Source organism: Carassius carassius, chromosome 10 (assembly GCF_963082965.1).
Source record: "Carassius carassius chromosome 10, fCarCar2.1, whole genome shotgun sequence".
In the NCBI taxonomy this organism is placed as follows: Eukaryota; Metazoa; Chordata; class Actinopteri; order Cypriniformes; family Cyprinidae; genus Carassius; species Carassius carassius.
Window position 1 is genome coordinate 22,564,162 of NC_081764.1, and position 23,761 is coordinate 22,587,922.

The window sequence follows — 23,761 nt, forward strand, 5'->3', positions numbered from 1 at the left end:
GTTCCTAGTCATGACCTTCAGTGGGTCACTGCTGTTGCAGTACTGAGCAAAACTAAAGTTTGCTCAGTTTTAACAAGGTGACATTACTTGGATTCAATTAAACAGCAACCATTTAAATAACAGCAACTGAAAAACATTTACATCACAAACACACAGTCAAGAATAGTCCTGCAACAAAGTAAGTTAGATGTGTGTGATTTGTTAATCACACACATTCCACTCATTCAACAAGGAGGAACGACTGATGTTGTCAGTGAGCAGTCAACCAGAGCTATATTACAAAAGTTCATTTTTCTATAGAGACAGGAATAAAATAAAGGACCTATATATATATAAAACATATTAATAGATTGATTGAATAAAGGCCAAAGATAAGAAACGTTTCGTTTTACCCCAAACAAATTATATTTTAACTTGAACCACTAATGAGACATCAGAGCCAGCGGCAAGTGAGGCTGCTCTCGGCGGATACATGATGACGGAGCTCCCGCTAATGGCATGGAGCTCATCTCCGAGATCGGCGAAACATATTTTTTAAATAGACGCTGTCATTATAAATAAACCGCATATTTGAGTTTAAAACAACTACATTCTCGTCTGAAATACTTTTAAAACTACATTTCATGACACAATAACAGTAATATTTTGAAAATTATCCGAATAAAAATGGCGGTTGAAAATGCTGCGTGAACTCAGTTGGCAGAAGCCCCCCCATGACCAATAGACGCGAATGAAGCGAATTACTCGCGCGAATGAAGCGAATGATCTCAAAATGGTCAAGCGGCAAACTAGACGCGGTAGACGCAAATTTGACGCTCTATTCGCGTTTGGTGTGAACACAGCACTAGAATTATTACCCGTTCACAGACAAAATGGCTCCTAATATCTCCAGATGTCGACCCGTTTTACTTTAGAATAGCACAGCTAACGAAGCTCCACTAATTCAGTGATAAAAACATTTATTTTCCTATATCTTTTTTATAATAAAATGCACTTTTTCTGTTGACGAGACAGACAATGGCTGCTCCGTTTCACACACACGGCAGAAAAATATGGACGACGCCCAGCTAGCTAACATTACTAATTTGAGATTAATTTATTCCACCTTTGCACAAATCCACAACACTATAATGTATCTAGTTGATCATAACTGTCATAATACACACATTAAGGCCACAGCTTACCTTATAACTTTATTTCCCGGTGGTAGAAAAATGCTGTGGGAAAAGAGAGAGTGCTGTTAGAGTACCGAACGTTAACTAAGAAAAGCATTAAGCAAAGCTAAAGTTCAATTTTGACAGTGTAGTTAACGTGAAGCCTCACAGTTAATAACTTAATACGGTACTACTAGCTATACACTTATTAACACAACCAACGTCTGATCATTCAAATTTGCGCGCTCAAACCTAGACGCGAGTCTGCTCCATACAGTCTATGGTCTGCTCCAGCTAAGTTACAAAAACATGAAACAGAACTTAACTAACGCTAATTTGGTTCATACTTTTAAATAACATGAAATTTCATATTAAAAACAGTCATCAAATTGACAAAGTTTGAAATTAAACACTTACCGCACTGAATCCGTCGAGTGAGACCATGGAGGAGATCAGGGAGCTCCGGGGAGTTCAGATGACGCAGTTGCAGCGCGAAAATGACGGAATTCACAGTAGTTTCTTGTAAAAGCCCCGCGCCTGCATTATTTTGACAGTAAAAGTCTAAATACGGTATTATATTGTGAAATATCACAGTTAAAGCCTGTGAAGTGGTAATAATGTAATTACCTGTGAAATATTACAGTTATATATTGTGAAATCCTGGAAATATTTTACAGTGTGTTAGGTTCATTTATATGTTTCAACATTACAGAATACCAGTCAAGATCAGTTTGCTAAAGCAGTAATATCGTTTGATATTTTTACTATTTAAAATAACTGCTTTGTTTGAATATATTTTACAGTTTAATTATTCCTGTGATCAAAGCTAAATTTTAACAAGTTTAACAATATACACTATACCATTCAAAAGCTTGGAGTCAGTATATATAAAGATTAAAACTTTTATTTAGCACACACATGATAAATCGATTAATATGATAAATGTTACAAACAATTCTGTTCTTTCAATTTATAAAAAAAATAAAAATAAAAAAAACGGAAAAAATTCTTGGCTCTTTTCAACATTAATAGGTACTACTACTACTACTACTACTAATAGTAATAATAATAATAATACAATTTTTTTTTTTGAGTAGAAAATCAGAATATTACAAGGATTTCTGAAGGATTGTGACTGGAGTAATGATGCTAAAAATTCATCTTTGGAAGTCAGCTTTGATTGTTCCTAATAAACAGTTTAACTGTGCTTGCAAGTGGATTTCAAATTATTTTGTGGGATAATTAAATATTCTAAATAAACTACAAACATAAATATATACATTTTTTTTTTGTCCTCACATTCTTTTTTGTAACTCTTTCCTCTCAATCACACACCTGATTGAAAGGCTCATTATGCGGGCCTTTGTCTTCTGAGGTGTAAATCAAAATAATATTCATGATAGTTAATGCCTACTTGCATATGCCCTTTACAAACAAAAAGGGTCTTAGAAAATTTTAATCAATCTATTGTTTTTTGTGAGTGAGTAAACAAGATGATCTTCACATCATTTTGAAGCAAAAATTCTAGGCTACAAGCTCCAGGTTTGACAGTCTTGTGAACAAATGTTGTGTATTTGTTTTATGACCTTATTTCAATGACTTCAAAATGTTAGTTTTCACTAACCACGCATAAACGTTTTCTCAAAAACAAAATCATGTACATACATGCTATTTACATATTATTGTAGGCCATTTTGTACTGAATACAGTGTTTTCAGAATTTAGCCATTTATATGTTTAGAAGCAAGTGAAAAAAGCACAAAAGTCAGGGCATGTCAAAACTTCTCCAGGCCCCTAAAACCCCCTAGAACTCAGAGGGTTAATGTCTAAACAGCTGGCCACAAAGTGAGTACACCCCTAAGTAAAAAGGTTTGAATTGGGCCCAATTAGCCATTTTCTCTCCCCGGTGTCATGATGACTCATTAGTGTTACAAGGTCTCAGGTGCGCATGGGGAGCAGGGGTGTTAGATTTTGTGTTATTCCTCTCACTCTCTCATACTGGTCCCTGGAAGTTCAACGTGGCACCTCATGGCAAAGAACTCTCTGAGGATCTGAAAAAAAGAATTGAAGCTATGCATAAAGATGACGTAGGCTATAAGAAAATTGCCAAGACCCTAAAACTGAGTTGCAGCATGGTGGCCAAGACCATACAGCGGTTTAACAGGACAGGTTCCACTCAGAACAGGCCTTGCCATTGTCGACCAAAGAAGTTGAGTGCACGTGCTCAGTGTCATATCCAGAGGTTGTGTTTGGGAAATAGAGGTATGAGTGCTGCCAGCATTCCTGCAAAGGTTGAAGGGTCGTGGGGTCAGCCTGTCAGCGCTCAGACTTCATCAAATTGGTATGCATGGCTGTCGTCCCAGAAGGAAGCCTCTTCTAAAGATGATGCACAAGAAAGCCCGCAAACAGTTTGCTGAAGACAAGCAGACTAAGGACATGGATTACTGGAACCATGTCCTGTGGTCTGATGAGACCAAGATAAACTTATTTTGTTCAGATAGCGTCAAGCGTGTGTGGCGGCAGTCAAAGACAAAGTGTGTACAAAGACAAGTGTGTCTTGCCTACAGTCAAGCATGGTGGTGGGAGTGTCATGGTCTAGGGCTGCATGAGTGCTGCCGGCATTGGGAAGATGGTTCATTGAGGGAACCATGAATGCCAACATGTACTGTGACATACTAAAGCAGAGCATGAGCCCCTCCCTTCGGAGAATGGGCCGCAGGGAAGTATTCAAACATGATAACGGCCCCTAACACACCTTCACTAAAGAACACACCTTGCTAAAGAAGCGGAGGGTAAAGCATGGGCATCCTCAAATGGAAGGTGGAGGAGCACAAGGTCTCTACATTTACATTTATTCATTTAGCTGACGCTTTTATCCAAAGCGACTTACAATTGCTATATATGTCAGAGGTTGCACGCCTCTGGAGCAACTAGCGGTTAAGTGTCTTGCTCAGGGACACACTGGTGTCTCACAGTGGATTCGAACCCGGGTCTCTCACACCAAAGTCATGTGTCTTATCCACTGTGCCAACACCACCCACAAAGTAACAAGACACACTTCTTTGCATTTGCCGGGTATCGAACCTGGGTCTCCTGCGTGGGAAACAACAATTCTGCCACTGAACCACCAATGAGTGAAGCTCTAACATTTGGAAGAGGACTCCAATGGCAACCTGTGAAGCTTTGGTGAACTCCATGCCCAAGAGGTTTAAGGCAGTGCTGGAAAATAGTGCGCACACAATATTGACAATTTGGGCCCAATTTGGACATTTTCACTTAGGGGTGTATTCACTTTTGTGGCCAGCGGTTTAGACATTAAAATTATTTTGAGGGGACAGCAAATTGACATTGTTATACAAGCTGTACACTCACTACTTTACATTGTCGCAAAGTGTCATTTCTTCAGTGTTATCACATGAAAAGGTATAATAAAATATTTACAAAAATGTAAAAGGGGTATACTCCTGTGAAATACTGTTTAGTTCTGTACTACAGGGACGGTTCTAGACCCTTATAAGTGGGCTTCAGCCACCCTATTTGTTGTCTCAGCCCCCTAAAACTATAATCAGCTATCTGAACGGTGCTGCTTCCTCATGAAAGTTTATCATTTTCGCTTTTAAGGGTAAGATGGCACAAGTGAGATCTCAATGTGGTACAAAGACTATTAAAATAGCCTACACACAATATTATTTTACAAGCTCAACCGGGCTGATCTTGAATCTCCTCCTTATGACATTATAAGGAGAAATGTTACCTCCCCTTTCTATGCTTTGCCAGCCCAAATATTTACATATAATTCAGTTGCAATGTCAGCACAGGCGTTACAAACAGACTTTTATGATATGGATTCAAAAGCACTGCCACAAACAGTGAGTAACAGTGTTCATTAATGTCTGATCTGTGATCAGTGATTTCTGATGTGTAGCTAATTATTTACGTTCACACAGACTTTTTCTAAATCGTTTAATACTGTTTATGCATCAGTGAATCAAGTCAGTGACTAAACGATCAACTTCACGTTGTTTCTCTTAGTAGCATGGAACAAATCTGTTATTTAAATTGTGATTTAACTACAGAGAGTGATCAAAGAACGCTATCTTTTTTTTCGGAGCTGTCACACATCGCGAGTATATCTGCACTCTTGCCTAAACTGCCGTTACAATGAATGACGCTGTTATGCTGCACAACAAAGCTCTTACTGTATTTATGTGGTGTATTCATGTGTTTGCTGTTAGTTGTGGTGAAAGCATTTTGTGTGAGAAAATGTGTTGCAATAATGACGAGATCACTGCATTCACACGATAAACAGACCCTGTCTACTCAATGCTCATCACTGCATCCTTTCATGTGATTGGAAAAGATCTAAAAAATAATTATAAAATCAACACTTCCACGATTTGTTAATCTCGACAGCTGTAATAGTAAAATGATATATATATATATATTTGCGAAGCGTTCCACATGTAATACGCATTTTGAATGCAAAGATGTCAGCCAATCACAACAGTTGTCGTTTACTCGGAGTCTCACAGCAGACTCGCGCCCCTTCAAACAGAGCATTCAAGCCAGAAGGCTAATATCAGGATATAAAAATGCTTTTTATTTCTAAATTTTAAATGTAAAAATCATACTAACAATGTAAGTACACCTAAGGAAACATTTAAAAAGCATTTAAAAAAAAAAAGGAAATAATACATGTCATGGGACCTTTAAGAAAAAAAAGGAAAAGCAGAGAAGCACTCACTGCTATTAACGAATTAACTTATGTAACTTTAATAAGTAATTGTGTATGTTTGTATCTTTGTATCTAATGATCTCTCTGAAGGCTAAGCCCCCCTGAGGACGACCCTAGAACCGCCCCTTCATTTAAAATAAAGCCACCATTTTATTTATCTCTTTTGAGATAACATGTAGTCTCTATTCCGTTTCATTTTGTGTTGATTTGCCAAAACAACTCTCATTGTTTAAAGGGGTAGTAGAGACAAGCACATTTCCAAAACAGAAATAAATATCTATTATTTATTTATTGAAACATTTGTTGTTAGGTGTTAACTAAACAAATTTATAGTTACAAACTTAAAACAACAAAAACAATATAGCCTAATAAAATAGCATAATATGAATTATTATAATAGCCTAATAATTATAATAACAATAAGCAATGACCCAGATAGGCAAGATTACACAATTCTAATTAAGACATTGTCCATTCTCCGAACCAACTACAATTAAGAAACTAATTCATGTCTTAACTTTCCGAAGAGTGTATCAGTGCAGTGCCATATTTAACGTAACATTGAAATGGTTGAGACAGACATGAGAAAGAGGTTCAAAAGACTTTATCATTACTTCAAGAACTGGACCACATGTTATATGAAAATAATGCCTATTAGGACACAGCTCATTCATGTAGCCTTAATACAACATAAAAAAAATAATAATAATTTCCTTTTGGTTGTATTTTTATTTGATGTATTAGAAGAAAGCATTATTTAAAAAAACCCAGTAAAATGTTTGCATGCATTATATTTTCCTTTTGGTTGTATTTTTATTTGATGTATTAGAAGAAAGTGTAAGTGAAGTTATTTATGTTAAAACTAAATTAATGCCTTGTTAAATTTTTCTTTAATTATCCAAAGGACTTGGTGGCCAATAAAAAGAAACAGCGTACCGCATACCGGCCACCGTAGCGGGTAAATTTTCATCCCTGGTGTGTGTACAACACGCAATAAAGTGTAATTTCATCCGAAGCAGCTGATTATTGTAAAGCTTGACTGGCGAGTAAACCAAAATAATTACTAGCCAATGGCGATTTAATTGCCAAGGTGTCCATAGAGGGTTGTAAGTTAATTAGAAACAACATTGTATCACTACACATGTTTGACAGCTCTGGCGTGACGAGACGCGTAAAAAAAATGTATTAAAAAAGCTGAACGTTCGTTTGTCGACGGCGTAAAAGTTTGCGAGCCAAGATTTCTTTCAGTGATACAGTGTTGAACAGGGGACTTTTCCCCACGTGTTCCCTCAACCACACAAAAAAATAAAAAAAATACACTTGCACATACAAATACTGGTGAATCCTTTCCTTTGGAATTAAATACAACATTATTAATGCGTATGAAAACAGTGCAGTGTATCTTCCGGTTGGGGTACGGACTTGAGAGAATGAGCTACTTCAGCAAGAGTCGGCTGTTTCAAAACCTAACATTTTTGAGTCAAGTCAAGTCACCTTTATTTATATAGCGCTTTAAACAAAATACATTGCATCAAAGCAACTGAACAACATTCATTAGGAAAACAGTGTGTCAATAATGCAAAATGATAGTTAATGGCAGTACATCATTGAATTCGGTGATATCATCTCTGTTCAGTTTAAATAGTGTCTGTGCATTTATTTGCAATCAAGTCAACGATATCACTGTAGATGAAGTGACCCCAACTAAGCAAGCCAGAGGCGACAGCGGCAAGGAACCGAAACTCCATCGGTGACAGAATGGAGAAAAAAACCTTGGAAGAAACCAGGCTCAGTTGGGGGGCCAGTTCTCCTCTGACCAGAAGAAACCAGTAGTTCAATTCCAGGCTGCAGCAAAGTCAGATTGTGCAGAAGAATCATCTGTTTCCTGTGGTCTTGTCCTGGTGGTCATCTGAGACAAGGTCTTTACAGGGGATATGTATCTGGGGTTCTAGTTGTCCTGGTCTCCGCTGTCTTTCAGGGATGTAGAGGTCCTTTCTAGGTGCTGATCCACCATCTGGTCTGGATACGTACTGGATCCGGTTAACTGCAGTGACCCTCTGATCTGGATACAGACTGGATCTGGTGGCTACGGTGACCTCGGAATAAGAGAGAAACAGACTAATATTAGCGTAGATGCCATTCTTCTAATGATGTAGCAAGTACATCGGGTGTTATGGGAAGTGTTCCCGGTTCCGGTTTACCTAATTAATGCAGCCTAAAAATCCTTTAACAGATTTGGATATTAAAAGCATATTAGTATGTTATGTGTAAGCCAGGTTAAAGAGATGGGTCTTTGATCTAGAAGCATCTTGAGCATCACTGAAAGAGAAAATGTCAGTATTTCATTGAAACTTGAGATTAAATAAACTGCTTAAGTATTGTAGATCTTGTAGTATTTTCACATGCAGTTACACATTGTCGGTTAAAAACAAGAAAGTGGCTGGTAAAAACATTGAGTGGCTGGTAGATTTTGAATTCCACCAGCCACAGTGGCCGGTGGACGAAAAAGTTAATTTCCATCTGTGATATATATATATATATATATATATATTCTTTTTTAACATTTAATCATTTAGCAGACGCTTTTATCCAAAGCGACTTACAAATGAGAACAATAGAAGCAGTCAGGTCAACAAGAGAACAACAACAGTATACACGTGCCATGACAAGTCTCAGTTAGTCTAGTATAGAATGCATAGGTAGGGTGTTTTTTTTATAATAAAATTAAAAGACAAGAAAAGGAAAAAGTGCTAGTGTTAGTTGGTTAAGTGCAGGCGAAAAAGATGAGTCTTTAGATGTTTCTTGAAAATGAGTAAAGACTCAGCTGTACGAATTGAGATTGGGAGGTCATTCCACCAGCTGGGCACAGTCCGGGAAAAGGTCCGTGAGAGTGATTTTGAACTTCTTTGGGATGGTACCATAAGGCATTGTTCACTTGCAGAGCGCAAACTTCTGGAGGGCACATATGATTTAACCAATGAGTTTAAGTAAGTTGGTGCGGTGCCAGTGGTCGTCTTGTAGGCTAGCATCAGTACCTTGAATTTGATGCGAGCAGCTACTGGCAGCCAGTGTAACCTGATGAGGAGAGGAGTAACATGAGCTTTTTTTTTTTTGGCTCATTGAAGACAACCCTCGCTGCTGCATTCTGGATCAATTGCAGAGGCTTGACAGTACATGCAGGAAGGCCCGCCAGAAGAGCATTACAATAGTCCAGTCTGGAGAGAACAAGAGCTTCGACAAGAAGTTGGGTTGCTTGCTCTGACAGGAAGGGTCTAATCTTCCTAATGTTGTATAAGACAAACCTGCAGGACCGGGTAGTTGTAGCAATGTGGTCTGTGAAGCTTAACTGATGATCCATCACAACTCCTAGGTTTCTAGCTGTCCTCGAAGGAGTAATGACTGATGAGCCCAGCTGTATAGAGAAGTTGTGATTAAGCAATAGGTTAGCTGGAATCACCAGGAGTTCTGTCTTCGTAAGGTTAAGCTGAAGGTGATGGTCATTCATCCAGCTGGAGAGGTCACTCAGACAGGCTGAAATGCGAGCAGCTACCGTCGGGTCATCTGGTTGGAATGAGAGGTAGAGTTGGGTGTCATCAGCGTAGCAGTGATAAGAAAAGCCATGCTTCTGAATGACAGATCCTAATGATGTCATGTAGATGGAGAAGAGAAGTGGTCCAAGTACTGAGCCTTGAGGAACCCCAGTAGCAAGGTGGTGTGACTTTGAAACATCACCCCTCCAAGACACACTGAAGGATCTGTCAGAGAGGTAGGACTTAATCCACAGGAGTGCTGTTCCGGAGATGCCCATCTTTCTGAGGGTGGACAGGAGAATCTGGTGATTAATAGTGTCAAAAGCAGCAGAAAGGTCCAGTAAGATGAGTACTGAGGATTTTGAAGCTGCTCTTGCTAGTCGCAGGGCTTCAGTAACCGAGAGCAGAGCAGTCTCAGTTGAGTGGCCACTTTTGAAGCCAGATTGGTTGCTGTCCAGGAGGTTGTTCTGTACAAGGAACATAGAAAACTGGTTGAACACAGCTCGCTCAAGTGTCTTTGCAATGAATGGAAGAAGGGATACTGGTCTGTAGTTTTCTAGAAGCGCTGGATTTAGAGATGGTTTCTTGAGCAGTGGGCTTACCCAAGCCTGCTTGAATGCTGAGGGAAATGTTCCAGAGTGAAGAGAGGAGTTGATAACGTGAGTAAGCGAAGGTATGACTGCAGAAGAGATCGCTTGAAGGAGGTGAGTGGGGATCGGATCAAGTGGACAAGTAGTAGGATGATTGGACAGGAGAAGTTGGGAGACGTCCATCTCTGAGAGTGGGGAGGAGGAGGAGAAAGAGTGTGCGTCGGTCACTGTGAAGTTGTCCTCAGTCTGCGGTGTGGAGAATTGGTCGCTGATGGATCTTGTCTTATTTGTGAAGAAAACTGCAAAGTCGTCCGCTGTAAGAGTCGATGGAGGAGGTGGTGGCGGCGGCGGCGGATTAAGAATAGAAGAGAAAGTCTTGAAGAGTGTCCGAGCGTCACAACAGCTGTTAATTTTGTTGTGGTAGTAGGATGTTTTAGCCGTGAAGACATTTGCAGAGAAGGAAGAGAGGAGAGACTGATACACACTGAGGTCTGTAGAGTTTCTTGATTTCTGCCAATTCCTCTCTGCAGCCCTGAGTTTGGAGCGATGTTCACGGAGAACCTCAGACAGCCAGGGAGCAGACGGGGCTGTGCGTGCTGGTCTAGACAACAGTGTGCAAAAGTGTCCAAGCAAGATGTTAAAGTGGAACAAAGAGAGTCCGTAGTGCTGTTCGTGTCCAGAGCAGAGAACTGAGAGAGTGCAGGAAGCGAGGATGAAACCACAGAAGATAGGCGAGATGGAGAGAGGGAGCGTAGGTTCCGTCGAAAGGTGACCTGCGTTGGAGTGTGAGGCACTTCAGGAGTAAGTGCTAGGTTAGCAGTAATGAGGAAGTGGTCTGAGGTGTGCAGTGGAGCAACTGAAGAGTTGTCCACAGAGCAACAGCGCGTGTAGATGAGGTCCAGTTGGTTGCCTGATTTGTGAGTAGCTGTAGTAGACACTAGCTTGAGATCAAATGAGGTGAGCAGAGTTTTGAAGTCAGCAGCCTGGGGTTTATCTAGGTGGATGTTGAAATCACCAAGCAGTACCAGAGGAGTACCATCTTCAGGAAAGTTTTAAAGCAGCACATCCAACTCCTGATATGAGCTATATATATGATCCTTTGTGTAAAGGTCTTCTTTAAATTTTTGATGAGTAGACTGTAGCCTAAGACTATCCTACATTTTGAAAAACTCACTGTAAATGTTTTAATATTTTTTTAAAGATGTTACAATGTTGTATCATAATGTTATTGTTGTTTTACTTCCTCCTTACACATACTGTATAAAGAATTCATATCCTGCGAATGAATAAAAGTCAAAATGGCTTACCTATTGCCATTCCCAGGATATAAATTATTGATATCAAGAATAATATTTCTTTCTAGTGATAATGTCTTTGTTGATATCAAGAATTAACATTGTTACTAGTGGAAATGCAATTGCTCATATCAAAAATAGCAATTGTTACTAGTAGAAATCTTAATCCCCAATATCAAGAATAAACATTTTAACTAGTGAAAATGTAATTGTTGATATCAATAATTCATATCCTGAGAATGAATAAGTCAAAACATTTTGACATATGGACATGGCTTAAGTGAGCGCTATTGGCTATTGCAGGTTCAATAGCATGATTCAGTCAGGCTTCAGCATTTTCAAAGAAAGGGAGTTTTCCCCCCACGTCAGCTCCGACACAATGTTGAGAGCCCAACCTGAGTTTGTAGTGTAACTTTGATTTAAGTTGATTTGTTTTCATCTTTTTGAGTCCAGCTTACCTAAACCAGAAGTGCCTGCCATAATTTAAAATACAGTAAGCTCGCTCATTAAGAAAGTGGTGGCTACATAAATACGGCACTGTGCAGGTACTTATTTTTTTTTTTAATATAAATCTATCTGATATGCGAGTGCTGAGTGTCATAATTTAAAGCATCTCATTAATTTAAACAAAGCAAAAGCTGAAAACCATAAGAATACTCAAAGATGTTCAAATGTAGTTATTATTATTGTTTTATTTTGTTACTGTTTTATGTTTTTGTGTAGGAGCTTGAATACCACCAGGCAGTGTGTCGAAATGCTTCTTCTGTTCACAGTTCCTGCACCAAGTCACCTTGCTCTCGATCCTCCGGAGCTAAACTCCAACACACAGCCAGAAAAGAGATACATTCTGGTAAGATGACAGAGCACACACAAACTGGCATATATTGCAACATTTTAAGGGACTCTTCTATAGGGTAAATAGGTAAATTTAGCTCAAGGGGAACTAATTATATTCATAGGAAATTTTAACACCATATATATATATATATATTAGGGGTGTAACGGTTCACAAAATTCACGGTTCGGTTCGATACAATACACTGGTGTCACGGTTCGGTTCGGTACGGTTCGGTACGTTTTAGATACAGCAAAAATACAAAATTGGCAGATAAATTTCCTTGATTTTTAAAAAATGTTTTATTTATTAAAACTAACAAAGTATTTTTTTTTTTTACATTGAACAATGATGGAGCTATTCTTTACCCATCTTCTATGGTGTTTTCTTAGCAGCATACTGTATAAAACAAAAACAGCTCCTTATAAAAAAATGAAAATGTTATATTAGTTATGAACAAATACAAAGATGTAACTTTTTATATGGAACTCTATAACTCTTTATATTGAGTGTGTGTTTTTACTCAATTGGTTCTCTATAGGGCTTATGTTTTTTGGAACAAAGCAGGAATTACGGTCTGTCTGAAATGGGCTCGTGAAGGAATATTGTAATGGGGCTCAATTACATTAAGCATGTTCTTAAAACCTACGTTTTCCACTACAGAGTAAGGCGCTCACTCACTCAGTACACGCTGAAGGCTCGTTGCAAAATGGCTAATGCGTTTAACAGACCAGAAATAGAAGATCCTCCAATAACCAACAGGTCTGGTGTTTGGGTGCTCTTTGGATTCCCGGTACGCTATAATGGTGATGATAGAATCAATGGTAAATAGTAAGGTCTCATATCCGCAGCTATAACGTAAATGTAGCCTACGAATCGCCGTGGTGATGTCTTTTGCCCTGTTTGAATCCGTTGGAAATGTCTGTCTAAATGCTGCGGGGATAGTTTGTTGCGTGTATGTTTCTCCTTTTTTCCGTCTTTTCCCAGATACTGACACACTAAGGTGATGTCGGCGTAAATGAGTTGACATGTTTCAAGTATTCCCGCTGGTGTTTTTTTTTTTTTTGTATTCCCGCTGGTGTACCCTAGATGCAACATATCGTTGTTGTTTTTTATCCACCACTCTCTTGCCATCACCATTATAGCTTACAGGGAATCCAAAGTGCACCCAAACACCAGACCTGTTGGTTATTGGAGGATCTTCTATTTCTGGTCTGTTAAACGCATTGGCCATTTTGCAACGAGCCTTCAGCGTGTATTACTGAGTGAGCGAGCGCCTGACTGAGTAGCCTAACATAAACATATAAGTTGGTGTTTTTTTCTTCTTCGGGGGTGTCAGGGGCGTTGCCTGTTACGTCGTTTGGGTTATTGGGCTACCTTGTTGAACGCATATCATTATATTTCACAATTTTTTTTATTTTCCAAATATAATTAATTAGTCCAACGAACCGTTCGGTCCATAATGCGTACCGCGTACCGAACCGAAAGCCTCGTACCGAACGGTTCAATATGAATACGCGTATCGTTACACCCCTAATATATATATATATATTAGGGGTGTAACGGTTCACAAAACTCACAGTTCGATACGATACACTGGTGTCACGGTTCGGTACGGTTCGTTACGTTTTAGATACAGCAAAAAGAAAAAATTGACAGATAAATTTCCTTGATTTTTAGAAAAAAATGTATTTATTAAAACTAACGAAGTATGATTTTTTTTTTTACATTGAACAATCATGGAGCTATTCTTTACCCATCTTCTATGGTGTTTTATTAGCAGCATACTGTATAAAACAAAAACAGTTCCTTATTAAAAAAAATGAAAATTTTATATTGTTGTAGTAGTTATGAACAAATACAAAGATGTAACACTTTTTATATGGAACTCTATAACTCTTTATATTGAGTGTGTTTTTACTCAATTGGTTCTCTATTTGGGCTTATGTTTTTTGGAACAAAGCAGGAATTACGGTCTGGCTGAAATGGGCTCGTGAAGGAATATTGTAACGGGGCTCAATTACATTAAGCATGTTCTTAAAACCTGCGTTTTCCACTACAGAGTAAGGTCTCATATCCGCGGCTATAACGTAAATGTACCAATCGCCGCGGTGATGTCTTTTGCCCTGTTTGAATCCGTTGGAAATGTCTGTCTAAATGCTGCGGGGATAGTTTGTTGCGTGTATGTTTCTCCTTTTTTTCCGCCTTGTTCCAGATACTGACACACTAGGGTGATGTCGGCGTAAATGAGTTGACATGTTTCAAGTATTCCCGCTGGTGTACCCTATTGTCATGTAGCAGATGCACTACCGTTGTTTTTTTATCCACCACTCTCTTGTCACTCTCAATCACCATTATAGCTTACAGGGAATCCAAAGTGTACCCACAACACCAGACCTGTTGGTTATTGGAGGATCTTCTACTTCTGGTCTGTTAAACGCATTAGCCATTTTGCAACGAGCCTTCAGGGCGTATTTCCTGATAACCCCAAAAATAACTTAAATTACACTTTCAGTTTTAATCGTACAGATAAGAGCAATACATCAATCGAATCTGTAAAGGGTCTACTTTTTTTTGGATACAGACATAACAACAAAACTTTGTGCACTTATAAAATAAAGATAACAAACAAGGTGTGCTGTCTGCAGCCTTTGTCTGCGCTGATCTTCATTTACAAACACGTCATTAAAATGAACTGTAACACAGTGAATACTCAACGAAGAGACATGAGAGAGATATCTATAGAAAGCTTGACATGTCTGCTTTTAAACTAAACAAGTGCCACCGAAAACAAATATTCTGTGATAAAGTAATCCATATGAAAACAACGCGATGTCTGTTTTTCACGTCTCCCTTCATTATATTTAATGTGACCACGCCCCCGCGCTGAACGCGCTATTCAGATTCAAACTGAAGCGCGCGGCTTGAATATGCCCACACAGAAGAAAAAGCAGAGACTGTTCTTCAAGTTTTTTTTATTTTACTGTTTGCTTCGCGATGAGAGGAATGAGACATAATTCACCCCGAAAAGATGTGATGTGGTTGAGGATTTGAGATTTGGATTTCCTCAGAAAAAAAGAATGAAGCACTTTATTCAGCAGAGATCATAAACATTAGTAAGTCTCTTTTTATTTATTTATTTATTTTACTTGTACTAGTTTTCAAATAACGTGTAAACATTTTACTAGTTAGACTTTTTCCAAATACTTTTTCCAAACATAATTCCTGACTAAATGTATAATCAAGTGAAATATTATGAAGTTTCAGTAACAATACACAATACTACACCATTCAAAAGCTTGATGTAAATAATATAAATGTAACAAATAAATGTAACTGTAACAAATGTAACACAATGCTGTTCTTTCAATTTATCCCCCCTAAAAAACCTGAAAAAATATTCTCAGCTCTTTTCAACATTAATAATAATAATAATGATAATAATAATAATAAATGTTTTTTTTGTAGAAAATATATTAAAAGAATTTCTGAAGGATTGTGTGACTGGAGTAATGATGCAAAAAATTTGTTTGAAAGTCAGCTTTGATTGTTCCTAATAAACTGTTTAACTGCTCCCCAAAGTGGATATTAAATTATGTTGTGGGATAATTAAATATATTCTAAATAAACTACAAACATAAAATTATATACATTTATTTTGTCCTCACATTCTTTCTTGTAACACCTCCCTCTCAGTGACACAGCTGACTGAGAGGCTCATTATGCAGGCCTTTGTATTCTCAGGTGTAAATCACAATGATGTTCATGGTAGTTGACGCCTACCTACATATGACTTTTACCAACAAAAAGTGTCTTAGAAAATTTAAATCAATATATTGTTTTCTGTGAGTGAGTAAACAAGATGATCTTCACATAATTTAAAAAGAAAAATTCTAGGCTACAAGCTCCAGTTCTCAAAAATCCCGGGAACCAGTGTTCTGTATGTGTTTTATTGCCTTATTCAAGTGATTTAACATTTTTAGTTTTTCACTAACCACGCATAATATTTTTTTTCTCAAAAATACAATCATGTACATACATGCATTTCACATATTATTATAGCCCAGTTTGTGCTGATTACAGTGAGATTAGACTTTAGCCATTTAGATATTTATAAGAAACTGAAAAAAGCACAAATGTCAGGGCATGACAACTTCTCCAGGCCCCAAAAAGACCCTTAGACTCCAGAGGGTTAATATCCAAAATACAGTGAAAACACTATTAGTGCGGTACCAAGATTTACAGTTTAAACTTTAATTTGTAAGCATATAACTACAGGGTTTCAGCGGGTTTTAAAAAGCCTTAAATTTAGTTGTATCAAATTTAAGGCCTTACAAAGTCTTAAACTGTATAAGAAAGTCTAAATTATGATTTCAAGAGGTCTTAAATTGGGGACAGAAAGACCAGAATTACGATATGGCTGAATATGATGATTAAACTTCAAATGTTTTTTCATTGAAGATTGAAGATTTCATTGAATCGAATATCCAACCATGTTTTTACCCTACAAACACACAGAGCTTTACAAGTGAACTGGTGGGTTGATATGGAGTATTATATATGTATTATAAGAATCTAAACATAGGGGTGTGCAGTATGTATGGTCTGCGATATCGTAATTGTAGTTTTAATGTGCGATTTCATGTGTTGAGTATATCGTGAAAAGCAAACACAAAACACACCTACAGAGTGCAAGCATACATTAGGTAATGAAGTCTGGTAGGTTAGACTAGTGTGTATTCACGCATTTAGAGTGTGTTCTATCGTTGCATGTGTAACGGAGGCCAGTGAGTAGTTGCTGTGCATGTAACACTAGTGGCTGCAGTCATTTAGCATCCTTGTTAGTGCGTCCACCTCACATACCGGAAACCCGAGTTCGAGGCCCACTCGGAGCGAGAGCGAGGTGTGGCATTGAGGACATGGGAGAGAGGGGTTACACATGCATTAAGCAATCTGTTAAAATGCATTTAGAATTATCACATAATTTAAGATAGGGGGCAGAAAATGTATATTTATATTTATAAATAATTTATAAATAATTATAATAATAATTATATATAATTTCATATAGTTAATATCACATGAAGAGTGCCATTTTGTTTCTCCAAAAGCAAGCATGATTACAAATGTGATATTGATTTTATACAACAGTTAAATAAACAAGTATATTAAGATACTTCTATATTAAGAGATTGCGTTTAAGACACTATATTTCCTTTTTTATTTCACTGTTTTGCTTTTTGATTTTGCTAAATTCCAGGCTAATATCTGATATTCCAATTCTGAAATATATGGAAGTAAGTGTTTTACTTGCACTTATTTATTTATTTATTTTTGCTGGTATTTATGTGTATTTAAATCTATGAAACCTAAAATAAGCATTATATGGTTGAAAACACTGAATAGTTTTGAAATGCCAAGCTCTCTAATACTAAGATGGTGGAGCGTCCACACGCAGTGGCTTCTCTCTGTCCCGACAGATCAGTGTTTTCGTGTTTTATGTCTTGTGAGTCGCAGTGTTTTTGTACGTCGTCATAGCGTCTACCTGTCTGTAAGCACACATACAGTCACGAGTTTCTGCTCGATGTCGGCAGAACTGCATTTTTACAGTTAAACTCCGCACACGCGGAAAAGCTGCGGGATCTCGGCCTGCTACGGAGGCCTTCACGATCACCAACCCCCACTACTGCATCTCGCCCACAGCAGAGGCACCACAAGTGGTGTGAGAGGAAGCAGAAGAGGGGTAAGCGCGGAGGTATGCGGGCTAGGCTAACGGCTAACCCACACAAGTCATCTATCCCCACCATCGTATTGCTAACGTACGCTCGTTGGACAATAAACTGGACTACATTCGATTACTATGCTCAACTCAGAGGACTGTAAGAGACTGTTGTGTTTTTGTGTTCACGGAAACATGGCTCAGGAACAGCGTTCCAGACGGCGCTATTCAGCTCGACCAGCTGACGTGCTATCGAGCGGACAGAGCTCTCGTCGCGGGAGGAAAAACCTGCGGTGGCGGGCTTTGTGTTTACATCAATGACACGTGGTGCCGCGATACTGTTGTGATCTGCAAACACTGCTCACCCCTGGTGGAGTTTATGATTATTAAGTGCCAGCCGTTCTATCTGCCGAGGGAAAATACTGCTATAACTGCTCATTTCGGTGTACATCCCCCCCGATCAACATCATCTGCAACAGGAACGACGCACTAAATGAACTGTACTAGCACATCAGTGAGTAGCAGACAGCACACCCCGATGCTTTTCTCATCATAGCTGGGGATTTCAACCATGCTGACTTAAAGAGTGTGTTTCCAAAAATACACCAACACATTAACTTTCCAACACGAGGTAATAACATTTTGGACTTTGTTTACACCACACAGAGAGGAGCTTACAGAGCATGGTCCTCTCTCGTCCTTCACTGTCGTTGCTCCTGTTTTATATCTTTCCATCTCCTCCGTGGGACTCGAGACTGGTGAGTGTCGCAGGTGTCGTTCATTTTCAATCACTCCACCGGCCTCGCTCCGTTCCCAAGGCTCTCGGCCTCACCCCACTCGCCACATACCCCCATCGCCCCTCGCAGGCTGGGGGGTACTCACGAGACACTGCTCACAGACGAGGCGGGAGAAAAGGAGATGGAAAGATGAGGAGCGACAGAGACGAGAGAGGAAAAAAAAATTAGTTCCGGTTCCCAGACTAACTGCCGCTCGGCCCTGGGTGATCTCCTCCGCGTTGCCTGGCGGTGGCACTCGACGGCCCTCGGTGGACGGCACGACACTTTGGGCAGCCGGCAGGAGCCCCCCGTTCCCTGCTCCTCCGCATCATGGTGGAAGGCAGCAGGCTCTGGCCTCCAGGTGAACGGCAGCGACTCCTCCGCTACCTCACAGACAACTCACTCCAGCCCACCGCCTCGAGCATCCCCGCCGCCTCACTGCTACGCCTGCTCGATGGCACCGCGGGTTCACCCCAGCGATGAGGGATCTTCGGCAGCGCGTCCCTCCTTCCACCCGGGCTTCGGCAACAATGTAACGGTAAAAACTTCACAATTACGGGAAGGAGGAGGCGGGAACCGGCGGACAATCAAAATGAAACTTTAATTACAAAATAAAGACAAAACAGCGCGGCTGCCCCTCACGGACGACTGGCCTGGCCTGGTCCTCTCTCGTCCTTCACTGTTCGGCGCTCCTGTTTTATATCCTTCCATCTCATCCGTGGGACTCAAGACCGGGGGGGTCGAGCAGTTGTCGCTCATTTCCAATCACTCCACCGGCCTCACTCCGTTCCCACGGCTCTCGGCCCCTCCCCACTCGCCAAAAAAATATTTACCCTAATAGGAAAAAGTCAGTAATAAATGAAGGCACCCTAAAAATGTCAAAGGTCAGATGTTAAAAGCTAATTTTGTCAAATTATTTTAGTTATTTTCGATTGGAAGTTTGGAAAATTATTTTTAGTTTCTGATTTTCCCATGTTCTGTGTCTTCCAGTGTAATTTTCCTGTGTGATTTTAACTTTAACATTGATAATTTAAATGATACAAACACATGTGAATGTCTATCTTGTCTTGAAAGTTTTGGTATGCAGCAGTTTGTGCCTAATTTTTCTAAATGGCACATTCTTGTACTCATTTGTTTTGGCATAACTGCACTGTTTCTCTGATTTGTCCATATTAGCTCATATCCTGTCATCTGTCTTTTTATATTAAACTAGCAGTATTCAAGGTCACAAGTATTCATGTCGCTCTATCTCATTACGTATCTAGAACATTGATACGTCTGCTTTTGCTGACAAACTTGCAACCTTTTCCAGCAAAGCTATTTTTTCTATGGTTGATGTGCTGGTTTCCTACTGTAATAATGGACTTGAGATTTTGGATGTCTTACCCTGTTAAAACACAGGCTCTCTTTTACTCACTCTGCTCCTTAGTTTACCCCTGAATTGCAGCAACTTAAAACTTAAGGCCATCGACTGGAGCGCCTGCATACCAAATCCAGTCTTACTATTCACAAGTAAATGCTTGTTGACCACATCCAATGCTACAAGCATGCCTTGTCTAAAGTTTAATTTAACATTTATTCAAAATTAATTGGGGCTAGTGGTAATAAATACTTGATGACCATCTTACTTTCTGCCATCAAATATTTAGGCCTATTCCACCTTTCAGACTTTTATTATCTGTTTTGAGTCTAAAATTGAAAAGATCCAACAAGCAGTTACCGTTAAATAACTCAAGCTGTGGTTCCCTTTATCCAGTTTTTCTTGTGCCTTTACACTCGTTTCTACTTTGTCTACCGACTGCTGAAGATATATTTTGTCTTATCTGGAAATACAAATCTATCACTTGTCAGCTCAACCCTCTTTCTATTCACTTAGTCAAAACTGTTTACCATCTTTGTCCTCTTTAATGACCAAAATTGTACACGTAATATACTACTTTGTCCCCTTGACTTTATTTCTTGACAGGTAAGCTTTTGTTGGCATTACTGTCTTGGTTTAAATTTGTACTCTTTATAGTTTTACTTACAAACTCGACACTGTACACATTGTAAATAAAAAAGGAATGGAATAATTTACAAATCTCATAAACTTATATTTTATTCACAATAGAATATAGATAACATATCAAATGTTGAAAGTGAGACATTTCGAAATGTTTTGCCAAATATTGGCTCATTTTGGATTTCATGAGAGCTACGCAAACCAAAACAGTTGGGACAGGTAGCAGTAAGAGGCCGGAAAAGTTGAATGTACATATAAGGAACAGCTGGAGGACCAATTTGCAACTTATTAGGTCAATTGGCAACATGATTGGGTATAAAAAGAGCCTCTCAGAGTGGCAGTGTCTCTCAGAAGTCAAGATGGGCAGAGGATCACAAATTCCCCCAATGCTGCAGCGAAAAATAGTGGAATAATATCAGAAAGGAGTTTCTCAGAGAAAAATTGCAAAGAGTTTGAAGTTATCATCATCTACAGTGCATAATATCATCCAAAGATTCAGAGAATCTGGAACAATCTCTGTGCGTAAGGGTCAAAGCCAGAAAACCATACTGGATGCCTGTGATCTTCAGACCCTTAGACGGCACTGCATCACATACAGGAATGCTACTGTAATGGAAATCACAACATGGGCTCAGGAATACTTCCAGAAAACATTGTCGTTGAACACAATCCACCGTGCCATTCACCTTTGCCGGTTTAAAATCTATAGGTAAAAAAAGAAGCCATATCTAAACATGATCCAGAAGCCAAGGCATTTTCTCTGGGCCAAGGCTCATTTAAAATGGACTGTGGCAAAGTGGAAAAATTTCTGTGGTCAAAATTTGAAGTTCTTTTTGGAAAACTGGGACACTGTGTCATTCGAACAAAAGATGACCCAAGTTGTTATCAGCACTCAGTTCAGAAGCCTGCATCTCTGATGGTATAGGGTTGCATGAGTGCGTGTGGCATGGGCAGCTTACACATCTGGCAAGGCACCATCAATGATGTAAGTTATATCCAAGTTCTAGAACAACATATGCTCCCATCCATACGTCGTCTCTTTCAGGGAAGACCTTGCATTTTCCAACATGACAATGCCAGACCACATACTGCATTAATTACAACATCATGGCTGTGTAGGAGAAGGATGATCCTGGTACTGAAATGGCCAGCATGCATTCCAGATCTGTCAAGTCAAGTCACCTTTATTTATATAGCGCTTTAAACAAAATACATTGCGTCAAAACAACTGAACAACGTTCATTAGGAAAACAGTGCGTCAATAATGCAAAATGATAAATAAAGGCAGTTCATCATTGAATTCAATGATGAAAAGTTTTTCACCCATAGAAAACATTTGGCTCATCATAAAAAGGAAGATGCAACAAAGAAGACCTAAGACAGTTGAGCAACTAGAAGCCTGTATTAGACAAGAATGGGAAAACATTCCTATTCTTAAACTTGAGCAACTTGTTTCCTCAGTCCCCAGACTTTTGCAGACTGTTATAAAAAGAAGAGGTGATGCCACACAGTGGTAAACATGGCCTTGTCCCAACTTTTTTGAGGTGTTGATGCTATGAAATATAAAATTAACTTATTTTTCCCTTAAAATGATACATTTTCTCAGCTTAAACATTTGATATGTCATCTGTGTTGTATTCTGAATAAAATTTTCCACATCATTGCATTCTGTTTTTATTCACAATTTGTACAGTGTCCCAACTTTTTTGGAATCGGGTGTTTAGTTGTACTCCGTTAATCCAACTTTAACAATTCCTACCAAAACTATCTAAAGTTAACAGTGGTGTTAACCTCGGGGTTCTGTTGTGGGCTATATTTTATTTATTATATATTTACTTCCTCTGTCATATTTTTTGGAAATTTTGGTATCCATTTTCATTGCTTCACTAATGACAACCAGTTGTCTTTCAAGCCCTTGAGTTCCTTCCCTCCACCTTTGTTGATCTGTTTAGCTGAAATTAAAGACTGGCTTTCAACTAATTGCTTAAACATAATAGTTGTAAAACTGAAGTCCTCCTTACAGGATTTACCTCCTGGGGACGCCAATGACACCACCACTTGCATATTTTTTTCTGATAAGCATTTTTGTTTGTACACATAAGAGTAATGCACCATTCAAATCTGTAAAAAGTCTACTTTTATTTATGTACACTCACAATAACCACAAAACTTTGTGTTTTTGTTAAATAAAGAAAATAGACAGGGTGTGCTTTCAGCATTCTCAGTCTCAACGTATATCCCTCTGAAACATGTCAGTAAAATCAACCAAAACTCTGTGAACACCTGACATGCAGACATGAGAAATATATCTATGGAAAGCTTAACGTCGACTTTTAAATGAAGTAAGTCAAAACAATAATAAAACTATTCTTAGTTTATGTAAACAATATATAACTAGGGACAGGTAAAGTTTTTCCTTCCCACTTCATTATTTGATTATCATGATAAGGGGGATGTAGTTTAGTGAGAGAGCGCATGTTTTTCTACACTTTGGGGAAGGTGTGGCCTAATGGCCTAGTTTGACTCCTATTCCTAAGGTTGTGGGTTCAAGTCTCGGGCCTGCGATACCACGACTGAGGTGCTCTTGAGCAAAGCACGGAACCCCCAACTGCTCCCCAGGCGCCGCAGCATAAACGGCTGCCCACTGCTCCGGGTGTGTGTGTTCACAGTGTGTGTGTGTGTGTCCACTGCTGTGTTCGTGCATTTTGGATGGGTTAAATGCAGAGCACAAATTCTAAATATGGGTCACCATACTTGGCTGTATGTCACGTCACTCACTTTTATCACTTCATTATTTCATTATTTGTTGGTGCGGGACACACCCACAAGCTATTCACAGGATAAATAGTTTGGTGATCCACCTACGATGCACTCTCCCCCTTTCTTGATAGTGTGCTCTTCTTTGTTTTCTCTGGACTCCATTTCCCATAACCCCTGCCTAGGAACTCATTATCATTCTACACCAGGTTTCCATCAGTAACACTATAAATGTTGCACTCATCCACACACATATTATTGTTTAGCCTGTCTCCTGGTCCTTGTCTCTGTGTTTCCTTGCCTTGCCGCCTTGTTTTTTGACCTTGGACTGTTTATCGGATTATTATTTTGTCTCACCCTGGATTGTA

At 39.1% G+C, this 23,761-nt stretch overlaps 1 protein-coding gene across 5 annotated transcripts in view; it reads left to right on the plus strand.

Moving 5' to 3' along the window:
• The window catches only part of LOC132151963 (centrosomal protein of 95 kDa-like), a 308,535-nt gene that overhangs the window by 105,757 nt on the left and 179,017 nt on the right, over positions 1 to 23,761 (plus strand). For all 5 annotated transcript variants that reach the window (XM_059560545.1, XM_059560541.1, XM_059560542.1 and 2 more), the window contains one exon: positions 12,028 to 12,154. In XM_059560545.1, coding sequence (XP_059416528.1) covers positions 12,028 to 12,154 — 127 coding nt within the window. The remainder of the gene's footprint in view (positions 1 to 12,027; positions 12,155 to 23,761) is intronic.